A 12,503-nucleotide genomic window follows, 5' to 3' on the forward strand; every position below is an offset into this window, starting at 1 on the left:
ACACAAAATTAATGCAGAAACAAATCCAAGTGATGGTGGCCTACGCCTTTAATCCCAACACGCCCTTAATCCCAGCACTAGAGGGAACATAAAATGAGAGGAGAGAGAGGCAGTTCTGCTTAGTTTATGGTCGCCCAGCCGTGGCAGAGGTGAGACTTCTCTAAGGGCTTGACTACCTTGCTTTTCTGGTTTTTGGGTCAACCCCCAATTTCTGTCTCTGGGTTTTTATTATTCATGCTACAGGTGGCCTTTCTTCCTTTGCTGTGTGTGAAGTTTGTTCGCGCCATGTGTACCATCGTACTTGCCTGTTGTTGAGTGGCATTCATAGGCACACACACCTTATCTGCTTGCCCATCAGGCTGCCTCCTCCTTGACCCGTGTGATGAGTGGGCGCTGCTATAAAAGGTGTGTGTGTGTGTTTCTGTGTGGGTGTACGCGGCTGTTTCCTGTACACACCTAGGAGTGGAATGTGGTTATGTGGCGAATCCTGTCTACCTATATTTTCCAAAGGGGCTGCACGATGCTGCATTCCTGCTGCCATCCCTGTGGGGGTGAAGCAGGGGCTCGTGGTGGGTGCTGATGATCAGTGGCGTTGGGTGCCTCTGCCTGGAAGGCCATGTTCTTTTTAAGGTTTTTTTCTATTTATTTTATGTGTAGACATGTTTTCTCTTCATGTCTGTAAGCACATCATGTACATGCCATGCCTGTGGAGGCCAGGAGAGGACATTAGATCTCCTGGAACTGGAGTCACAGACAGTTGAGCAGTCACATGGTGTTCTGGGAACCAAATCCTAGTCCTGTGCAAAAAGCAGCCGGTGCCCTTAACCAATGAGCCAACTCTTCAGCCATGCTGCACTGCCACCCCATCTATTTAAACATTCGCAGCACGCTGGCATCCATGTGGTACCTCTGCACTAGGCTCTAGAGATACTGAGGTGCCCTAAATGACACAGTCTGCTCATCCTTTCAGCCTTCAGCCCAAGGAGTGATAGCGTATAAACAAAGCGGGTAACTGATAAAAGGCTGGCCCTGGGAATCACCCACAATGTGACCACAACTCAGACTTAAAAAGAAAAGGAAAGCCAGGCGGTATTGTCCCACACCGTTAATCCCAGCACTCAGGAAGCAGAGACAGGCGGATCTCTGTGGGTTCTGGTCTACAAGAGCTAGTTCCAGGACAGGCTCCAAAGCCACAGAGAAACTCTGTCTTGAAAAACAAAACAAACCAAAACAAAACAAATCCAAAAAAAAAAAAGAAAGAAAGAAAGAAAGAAAGAAAGAAAAGAAAAGAAAGAAAAGGAGTCCTGAGATCATGTTTCCAGACACACAATGAAATCAGACTTGTGAGCATCCCTGAAGATACTCAGCTCTGAAGCTTACATCTTTAGACCTTCAGAAACGACAGATTTGCAGTAACAGATTCAGTTGTTCAGTGTGGTGTGCCATCGCCCCACTAAGAGCCAGCGCATCATATGAAAGTGTGTGACTAGACAAAAGCTAGCAAGGTGTGGGATCAAGAGGGGAGGGTCCCTTGCTGTTTGATGGGCACTGAGTATCAGTGGGAGACCAGAAGCTCTGGAGATGGAGAGGCGGGGTGTGCGTACTTACTGCATTGCACTGTGCATTCAGAAGTGGCTAGGGGGTCTCACTATCTGGCCGTGTTTACTGTATCACAGTAACAAGAATAAATAAGTACCGACAGAGTTCCTCCCAGGTCACCTTCGCTGAAGGATGAAAACACGCAGCAAAGCCGGATTGGCCGGCTGCTGGTCCGGTCCCCACCTGCCCCTGCGCTCTCTCCAGGGTTGCCAGTGCCCTACCCAAAGCTCGACACCTGCTGGGTTCACCCAAAACCCGGGACCCCAGACTGCTACGCCAGTGCAGATGGACGCCCGAGCGCCGGAAGTTCCTTGCGGGGACGTGCTGCAGAACGCGGTGAGTGACGCGTGCCCTAGGGCTCCGAGGACCGAGGTCACCGGCTTTAGGGTACTAGAAGGGATCGAGGTCACAGCCGTAGGAGTGTTGGGGAACCGAAGTCTTGAGCCAAAGCGGTAGATGGCGGACGCTGAGCTGTTGGGGATGAAACTTGTTCCTACAGATCCCGGATCCTTGTCCCATACCTTGCTCAGCCTCTCCCCTCCCCCACTTCAATTCTGTCCTAAGTCCCTAGCCATCTGAGAGTCCTTTTCCCTTTCTCCAGGTCCCACTCCCGTGCCCCAGATCCCGCCCACCCCTCCTTTCCCTTCTAAAGGCTCCGCCTCAAGCCGAAGCCCCGCCCCGTTCCTTCTCCTGGTGTCTTCTCTGGCCCCTGCCAAAGCAGTTCCTACAGTGGTGTTTCTGATAACTCCTGCCAGCATAACCATGAGGACCATGCCAGGTCCTTGTGTTTGTCCCATTTGAAAGAGTCCACTAGAGCCCAGTTAATTTACATTCTTTCTGAAGGCTGCCTGCCACAGGGAACCTACACAGAATGCAGGGTCCAGATTCCAGGACCCACGCTTCCACACTTTAGGACAGGCACCAAAGGTGTTGGGACAAGGATCACACAAGGTAGACACATACAGGATGTGTGGACCATAAAGCATCAAAGAACCCGAAAGCCTGGCAGTCACCACAGTGGCATTTCTGTAGGCGTTGTGCCATACACTATTAAACAGCCGAAGCTCAAACAAAGGGCCCGCTGGCCTTTGATTCGCCCTGAACTGCTTCCTGTGCTCAGTCCCCAGGGAGATGACTTAGAGCCCCTCTGTCTTGTTTAGATCTTGTCCATCATACAGATGGCACAGATACAGGCTCAGGCCTGTAATCCCCGTGTTGGAGAGCCGAGGCAGGAGGATCTGAGTTCCTGGTCAGTCTGGGATACATAAGCAGACCCTGCCTCAACAACCAAAACAAGTGCCCTGTATCATGGCGAATAACTTATTTTCCCAAGATTGCGAGGCAGAAGGAGGTCAATGAACATTGGAGGCCATCTGGGTCCATACAATGAGTTCCGGCATAGCTGGGATTAATAGAGAGGCCCTGTCTCAAGCAACAAAAGAAAAAAAATAAACCAAAATCAATGGGCATGTATGTTTAGGTACTCCATGATATTTATGATGTCCTACACTAATAATAAATACTTTGTTCAGTTACCTAAAGTTCATTTTCAGGCAGAAAATCTACTTCAGGAGCTTGAAGAACACTTCCGAGCTATGACTACAACATTAAACCTCAGAAATATCCTTTCCTGGGCTCACCAAACACTATCAAGCCGTCGGGGTGGTAGATTGCAGTGGAGTAGTATCTTGTTCTCTGATAGCGGCACGCGACTGCTTCCGCGTGATGTCCTAGTGTTTGCGTTTGTGTTTCTATGTGGCAAGGGGGGTATTAAACATCATTCGCTTGGCACGGGCTTTGCTTCCGACTGACTGGCAAAGCAAGGCATTTGAACGGCCAGTAGAAAAAGCTGAGAGAGCAAACCTCAGCTCTGGCTGAGGGGCTGCCCTGCAGGCCTCACTGAGCCTGTCTGGCTTGCAGCACAGACACCACAGCAATCGGGAACCGAAGAGAGCAGTGCTGATGGATTCCAGCACGGAAGGACATTCCTGGGGCACACCTTCAGTTTGCCTGGAATAAGCAAGTCAGTGTTCATCTCAGAAGAACCGGATGCTCAGTCCCAGCCCCACGTGTCAGGGAGCCTCTTCATGTTTAGAATGGCAAGCTGGAACCGGGCAAGTGTTTGGGTGGCTTGCTTAAACTGGTTCTGTGATGGCTTTACTTGTGAGTTTACAAGGATATAGTTATTTTATAAAATTTAAAAATAAAATATAGTGTGTGTAAATATAGGTTAGCATCTGCCCTAAGACTTGCCAAATCGAAGGGGTTTTTAAACATGATTTTTTTACATGATTAAATTCACTTTAAAAATCCTATTCAGGGGCTGGAGAGACGGCTCAGCTGTTAAGGCATGTGCTGCTCTTACAGAGGGCCCAGGTTTGGTTCCCAGCACCCACAAAGTGGCTCACAATCATCTGTAACTCCAGGTTCAGGGTATCCCACACCCCTTTCTGATCTCCTCAAGCACCAGGCAAGTCTGTGGTGAACATATATACATTCAGGCAAAACCCTTACACACATAAAATAAATAAACCTGAAATAATAAATCAAGTGAAGTGGGCCATTGAAATGAGTCAGCCTGCAGGAGTGCTTGCTACCACGCCTTAGGTCCATCCACAGGCTCCCTCCTGAAAAGAGACAACTGTTGCAGAGAGTTGTCCCCGACCTTCAAACCTGTGTCATTTGTACACGTGCACACACGTGTATACACACACACACACTCACCCAACTCGTGTACACCCACTAGATACTTTTTTGATTGATTTTTATTGAGCTCTACATTTTTCTCTGCTCTCCTCCCTGCTTCTCCCTTCCCCCCTAGGTTTTAAAAAATAAGCTACCAAGAAGTTGGTTTAAAAATGAGCTAATGTCCATCACAGTTACACTCAGTGACTCAGAGTTCGGCTCAAGCTCGCCAAACTCAAGTCTTCAAGCCTATGTCCAAGCCTGGGGCACTGTTTTCAAAACTTAGTCCACAGCTGAAGACACAAAATTTAGTCCACACTTAAAGACAATGTGCTAAGAAAAGCCGAGGGAGGGGTAATTACACGGACTTTGGACAGCCTGACTCCCTCACTGGGCAAGCCACTCTGCCGTGTGCACAGGGACATGTGCCGAGCAGGTGCAGGCTGAAGCAGGAGCTTTCCGTGAGTCGGGCTAATGGGACCCACATGTGCCATTCTCCTTGACATTGTACTGGAAGAAATGGGAAATCGCATCGAGGACCTGCAGAAAAATGTTGATGACCTAATGGCTCAAGCTGGAATCGAGAATTCAATCAAAGAACAAAGGGTAAGGCCATGGTTAAGACTCAGCCTGTGTGTATTATGAGTTCTTTCACCACTGTGTGAACTGTCCCTGGGGTACATGAGAAGTCTTCAGTACTAAGGAGAGGTGCGTCCATGAGCTCTTTTACCACTAAAACGTGGTCGTCATTCCTTAAAATTCTCATCTAAAAATTAGATTTTATAAGAGTATTTTTCATCCTTATTCCTCAAGTCAGCTTTTAGCCACAACACAATTATAGTGAAAGGCTTCCTGTCTGAGATAATACATTTGTTTGATCAGTTAAAGAAGAAAGATGCAGGCTGGAGAGATGGCTCAGAGGCTAAGAGCACTGGTTGCTGGCAATTGAACTCAGGACTTCTGGAAATGCAACCCATTGTGGCATTGTTAGATACATATGACAATCTACTTTCTTCTCATTTACCCCTTCTCACCCCTCCCCTTCAACTGCTGCCACCCCTCCCCCCGACAAGGTCATTGAACAATTTAGATACCCCTGTTTACTTCTGTCTCACTGTCAGTTTATGGTAAATCACCCCTGCTTACCCAGCTAACCCAGAGCTAGGTCACCTATCAGTGATGTGGGGCTATCCTAATCAGTGGTTTCAAAACACTGGAGGAATGAGCATGGGGGGATCCCCCCCAAAAAAACTCAACAGGGCAAAATAGAAGTAAAATTTCTGACTGGAGACAAAACATGCAGCTTTCTTTACCTATGAAAGTCCATTCAAATACACCCCGTTCACCCAGGGGCCTCCGGGCACTGTGGACTCCAAATCCTCCACCCTCCCTCCGTCAGATTCCCATCTTTTGAGAACAGGGCAATAGAGTGGCGGCAGGAACAGACAGCGCTCATCTGGTACGCTGACTCGAATGCTGCTCTGGCCGTCACCTGCAGGGTGAGCCTCTCAAACTCTGGCTCTGAATCCAGTGGATTAAAACACCAACCAAATATAGGTTTAGATGTCAAATTGAGTGTTTAAGTAAAAATTTCGCTTTCTTAATGCACACACTCACCAAAGGCAACATGGCTGAGGCCAGCTATCTAAAAGCCGTTAAAGCCTTTCAGAACAAAGGCCTAAGTAATTAGAAGACTTGCACCAACTTGTGCTTGCTCTCAGCTGGGGGTTTCACACGGGGCTTCAGAAACCCTGCAAACCCTACATGGTTCTCCCATTGTGCAGATAACCCCATATCCATACTAAAAACCCTTACAGTTGATGATATAGGCTTTTTATCTGTGCTTCGAAATTGTACAATATATCCCGGCATGCAGTAAATGCAGAATTTTGTCTAGAAAGTTCCTGTCCCCTACACACCAGAGAACAGTGAGTTGGGGGTGGTTAGTCACAGTGACGGACTCCATGCTGCGGCCCCAGTGCCCACAAAGTGCACTTATCTGAAGAAAAGGAATTTCTATCATTGAAGTATTTCTCTGTACTGAGTTTTGCTATATATAAATATTTAATGATTACTAGTAATTATGGAATTTTATTGAAAACTACTCTAGAACTTATTTAACTGAACATTAATTAATCTGTTTATAAACCATGTAAATAAACTTATCTCTTTCAAATCCTCTTTCAGACCTGACGATGTTAAACGAGCCCTGTGAAATTGCGAAGATGAAATCTGTACTGCTTGAATAATCTGTGCAATATGAATTTTGATGTTTGGTTTTTAATTTTGTTTTTTTGGAGACTTGAAATAAAACCCAGGACCTAAAATGTAGTAGACAAGTGGCTACCACTGGGCTATATGCTAACCCATTAAAAAATAAAATTCATTTTAACAAATAAAAAACAAAAAAGCAATAAAATAATAGCATACTTCAGAAAGTGACTATATACCAAAGATGAGACTTGTAAATAAGAACAAAATATTTTTTAATGTGTATTTGTAAATCATGGAAGTAAAGCATACACTATATTAGTTAACATATTTTCCAAATTAAAATTCTACCTTGATTTTAAAAAAGTCAGTTGTCTTGATGTAACTGCTTTTAGCTGCTTTCATTTTTATTAATTTTTTCTTACAATATATTTTATCATATTCTTCCCCTTCCCCTTACTCCTCGCACTTCCTCCCTCCCCCTCCCCCAACTTCCTGTTTGTTCCTGTAGCTGCTTTTATTATTTTTATTTTCTTTTTAATTAATATGCTGCTCTTCTAAGCAAATGAACCTGGTAACATTTTTTTAAACTTTCTTGAGATTTATTTTTTTATCTTAAGTGTATGGATGTTTTGCTTGTGTGCGTGCAGTGTCCGGAAGAGGGTGTTGGAGCCCATGGAACTCCAGTTAAACATGGTTGCTAGCTGCAATCTACGCGCTTGGGAGTCTCATCCAGGTCCTCAGGAAGTTAGTGCTCTTAAGCCACTGCGTCATCTCTCCAGCCCCCTATGTATCTGCTTTTAAACACCTGTTCTAGCTCCCTCCTGCTCGTCACTCATGCCTTCAAGACTTGATCAAACATAACCAGGCTAAGGAACTCAGCAGCAACTGTTCTGCAAAATGAAGACCCCAGAGCTCAAATCAACACAAAGGAACTTGAACAGCAAACTTCTCAGCCTCAGAACCCTGTTCCACAGCAACCATACTGTCCTTTATCTTTTACTCAGGGGCAGATGCTTTTCTCCCAGAGAGAGCACTCCTGAGCCTTGAGGTGATCCTCACCCCACCCAGGAATCACTGAAGAATAGAACAAGGTCAAGATAATTTCATAGGCTAGTCAGCCTTTTGAACAGTTTCTCAAACCAATGTGAAATAGCTGTTATCCTCTAAAGGGCCTCATTCACAACAAGATACTTCTACATAACATAAACTGAAAATCACTCCGGTTCCACCACCAATTGGCCACCGATGACACTTGTCCTATGGAGTTTAATATGTTCAGTCATGTCACCTCTAATCTAATAGCCTATTCTCTTTAGGTATCATTTCACCGTTTTCCCCCAGTGGCTGCCGAATATTTCAGTATATGGCAATAGTCATCTAGGCAACTTAAGGTTTACTAGTTCTTGGACACTGAGGCAATTACTCCTTTTTGTGATGTGATTAATAATGCCATTGTGAAAAATTACCGACAAACCCCTTGCACATTTCAGCAAGTCAGAAATGTGACTAAATCAGCCAAGCATAGCTAAGAAAGGACCGTGCATTGTTCTCAATGATAGTAGACATCTTTTGATCCTAACAGTGTGCCTTAAGTTGGATCGTTCAAGTTTGAAAGTTTGGTGGTTTGAAGTCAAGGTAGTGCCATTTGACTATGTGCTAAATTTCAGAGCATCTTAGCTATCACTGTAATTCTACAATTAAGTAGAATCAAGTCTCTGGATAGTTGAAGAAAGTCAGATCTGAGACCTCATCATTAGAATCAAGAAAGCTATTTCCCAAGTCTGCAATCCCTGCAATAGGGAAACTGAGGCAGGAAGATCGTGAGTTTGAGGCTACCCTTGGACTCCATAGCAGATACCTGTCAAAATAAACAAACAAAACCCCCATAGATTGAGATTATATGCCCAATATTCCCGAAATGAGTTCTCACTGGCCTTCTGTGAGCCTCTGCATGTTCATCCATCTTATTTTCCTTACCCTGCTTTTGGTTTTAATTTAAAACTAATGGCTTGCAGGGGTTGCCTTTAATCCCAACACCCAGGCAACAGAGGCATGCAGATCTCTGAGCCTGAGCAGCCGGGTCTATTTAATGAGTTCTAGGCCAGCCCTGTCTCAAAAACAAAGTACAATTTTTATGCTTTTAGTTGGTTGAAATCTGAATTTATGGATGGGGCTGCTCCCCCATACTTTACTTTTCAGCTGTGCCCTGTATGGTGCGCTGTATCTGTCAGGCCTTCTCTGCGGCTCCAGAGCAGTCTGGGCTGCCCACCCTCAGGGCTCCTAAATGGCCCAGTGTGAACACTGCGTGTTCATGTGTTAGGTCTTTGTCTTGCATGCTCTGAGACTGCACAGGCAGACTGCAGCTTTCTGCACCTTGCTATTTGTTGACCTGGGCAATTTGTTGATCCCTGGGATTCTGGACCAACAACTCAGTGCCATGCAACAGTAACTGAGCCATTTAGTTTCTCTTTGTGCCTGGTGCATCTTTGAATAGCATGCAGTAAGGCTGCCGTTTTCCTTGTGTGCACTGGCAAAGTTGTGTCCCCTGAGTTTACTTTCAAGCTCACTCTTCTTCCATCCAAGTACTAACCAGGCCCAACCCTGCTTAGCTTCTGAGATCAGATGAGATGGGGCACATTCAGGGTGGTATGGCTGTAGACCCAAGCTTACTCTTCTCTATCTTGTGTAATTCCTGGGCATTGCCTAAAGGGCATCCTGGAATGTTTGGTGATGAATCTCCAGGTGCTGAGAGATCCACCAGCTGCTTTCAGCTGGATCCAAGCAGGAATGCGAGATCAAATCAACTATTTTGCAGTCTTGGAGCACCAGTGAAGATGGTCACAGAGTGAGAGCCAACTGAACAAAACTTCTGCATCTGGGATGGTCTGAATGTTTACATACCTTCAACAGGTAGGTTGGGACGCTGACCCCATGACAGCTGTATTTGGAAAGAAGGCCTCTAAGGAAGTAATTAGGGATAAATGAGATCACAAGAGAAATGAGGTCACCAGGGCAGCACCCTGATCCAGCAGGTCTGGTGTCCTCCTAAGAGACAGCAGTTTGATCTTTCTCCGTGTGCATACTAAGACAGATCATGGGGACACATTGGGAAGGCTGTCCTCTACAGGCCAGTATCCTGATGCCAAACTGTCCCCAAACCTTGGCCTTGCACTTCCAGAACTGAGAAAATTCATTTCCCCTGTTTAGGCCAGTCTGTTCATTCTGTTAGGACAGTGTAGTAGGGAGGGGGCTGCTTGTTCCTCCTGGCCGCCCAGAACCAAAATAACCACACAGAAACTGTATTATTTAAAACACTGCTTGGCCCATCAGCTCTAGCTTCTTATTGGCTAACACTTATTATATTAATCTAACCCACTTCTAGTAATCTGTGTTATTGCCATGTGGCTGTGGCTTACCAGCTAAAGTTCCGTCTGGCTCCAGCTGGGCTCCATGGCTTCTCCTCTGACTCTGCCTTCTTTCTCCCAGCATTCAGCTTAGTTTTCCCCACTTAGCTCTGTTCCCCTATAGCTCTGCTATAGGTCCAAAGCAGTGTAACATGAGGGGGCCTGTTTGTTGGGGGGGGGTTTCTGTCCTGCCTGGCCCCCCAGCTGTTTAATCCCAGAGAAAAATCACACATGAGATCTCTATAAGTTATAATGCTGATTGGCCCATTAGGTCAGGCTTCTTACTGGCTAACTCTCACATCTTGATTAACCCATTTTTCTGATCTGTGTTAGCCATGTGGCTCAGTGCCTTTTTCAGTGGGGCAGCTCACATCCTGCTGCGTCAGTGATCTGGGCAGGAGTGGAAGGAATCAACTTCCTCCTCCCCAGAATTCTCCTGCTCTCCTTACATCATTTCCACTTCCTGTCTGGTTTTCCCACCTACACCTCCTGCCTGGCCAATCAGCATTTATTTAAAACATGATTGACAGATTACAGACAATTCTCCAACACCAAAGCAGTTTCTTTATTCATTAAACAATAAAAGCAACACACAGACAGAAGGACCTCCCCCACCAGGACAGTTCAAGCATACGATAACAAGAGGTATACAATGAACAAGGAATGTGGAAAGGAAAATGTTTGCTCACTTTTTTCTCATAACATCTGAAAAACTATTATCAAGAAAGAGTAATCTAACTTCATACAATTCACACCAATTCAGTAAACAACTTATGTTCATTGTGCAAACAACATAAGTAATTCTAGAACTTGTTCATAATATCAAAGAAAACCCACAGGCAGTTGTTACACACCCACCTCTTACCACACCACGTCCTACACAACCACTCATCCACTTCCTGTCTGTACATTGCGACTGTTCATGCAGGGGTGGACACCCAGGCTCCACAAATATGGATACATATTTCTGTGTGGACATATGTTCTTCTTTTGAGGGTTGGGGTAGGACTGGCTATACCTAGGAGTGACATGGCTAGAATATAATATCATATTGAGCTTTCTGAGGACATGTCTATCTTGTTCCCATTATAATCTCACCAGCGGTTTATGAAGGCTGCAACTTCTCCCCATATTCACCAACACTTGTTACTGCCTGTTCTTATGAATACAGCGTGCTAGTGGAGAAGAAATGAAATCAAACTGTGGCTGATTTCATTTCCTTCCCAAACAGTGACGCTGCATATTTTTATTTGTTTTCTGGTCATTTCCCCTTCTTTAAAAGAATGCCAGGAATATACTCAATGTCTGTTATATGCGAGGTCACATATTTAAAAAACTTGCTACTTATAACACTGAGATGTAGTTTGAGTTATTTTTTACTTTAAAATTTTTTATTTATTTTTATTTTATATGCACATTTGTCTGTGTAAGGATGCCAGATCTTGGAGTTACAGACAGTTGTGAGCTGCCATGTGGGTGCTGGGATTTGAACTCTGGAAGAGCAACTGGTGTTCTTAACTGCTAAGCCATCTCTCCGGCCCCTATTTTTGACTTTTTGAGATATGGTATTTTAGCTCAGACTAGCTTTGAACTCCATTTCAAGTGTTCTTCTGCCTCTATTTCGAGTGTTATTATCACACACATGTGCCACCGTGCCCAGTTTTATATCATGCATTTCTTTATAATTTATTTTTAGTTAGAGAGAATTTTCCATCCACTTTCCACTTTGCTTATGTACCTGGAGAAGAATAGCTATGGCTAATTGTGGTAATTTAGTTTCTAGAAGTAAACTATCTTGTTTCTCCAGGTTCTTGACTGCCCTGCCCCAGGTACCCTAGTAATGGCCAGTCAGGAAGGATATTTGCTGATCATCTGATATTTTTAACAGTGCTCTCAACCTGTGGGTTTTGACCCCTTTGGAGATGGAACAACCCTTTTACAGAGGTCACCTCAGACAAACAGAGAACAGGTATTTATATTATGATTCATAACAGTAGCAAACTTACAGCTATGAAGTAACAAAAACAGTTTCATGGTTGGGGGCAACACACCATGAGGAACTGTATATTAAAGGGTCGCGGCGTTAGGAAGAGTGAGAAACACTGCTCTAATCCCTAATCCCAGTGGTCGGCTGTGGGTTAAAAAGGAACTCTTCACCCTCCTTCTGGGCCTCCACCGGACTCTAACCGCCCCAGCTTGTAAGCACTGTGGGCTGATTCTCATAGAGAATCCCCTCTGCAGTGTTTTACCCCATAAATAAGTAAATAAATAAATAAATAACTACAAAGTTTTATGTTGCTTTTTCTTTCATCTGCCTTTTGGCTTGCTGACCTTCCAGAGAGCAGCTGGTAGCTGTTTGAATCCATTCAGTGGCTGAACAGTGAGACCTGCAGTGTGGTCCTCAGTGGCTTGGGCACAGAGGCACCTGAATGCTTTCGGGCCTGGCTACCACCTCTAGCTGAACAGCAGTGAACTCGGGCATTTGTGCTGAAATTCCTCTTTGGCCATAGCCTTCTCAGGACCAGCTTAGCTTGTTCTTCCTTCTCCCTCTCCTCAGGATCTCTGTTGACATCACACATGACCTCCTGTTGGTGCTCACGG

At 45.1% G+C, this 12,503-nt stretch overlaps 1 protein-coding gene across 1 annotated transcript; it reads left to right on the forward strand.

The window, feature by feature from the left end:
• Positions 1-1,754: 1,754 nt before the first annotated feature.
• Hsbp1l1 (heat shock factor binding protein 1 like 1) lies at positions 1,755-6,861 on the forward strand. Its single transcript, XM_048419431.3, has 4 exons — positions 1,755-1,935; positions 3,153-3,219; positions 4,796-4,890; positions 6,472-6,861. Exons 1-4 carry the CDS (start codon positions 1,885-1,887, stop codon positions 6,475-6,477), a joined length of 219 nt encoding a protein of 72 aa, XP_048275388.3. The 5' UTR covers positions 1,755-1,884; the 3' UTR covers positions 6,478-6,861.
• The last annotated feature ends 5,642 nt before the right edge of the window (positions 6,862-12,503 follow it).

This window comes from Myodes glareolus, chromosome 13, assembly GCF_982192425.1.
Source record: "Myodes glareolus chromosome 13, mMyoGla1.1, whole genome shotgun sequence".
NCBI lineage: Eukaryota > Metazoa > Chordata > Mammalia > Rodentia > Cricetidae > Myodes > Myodes glareolus.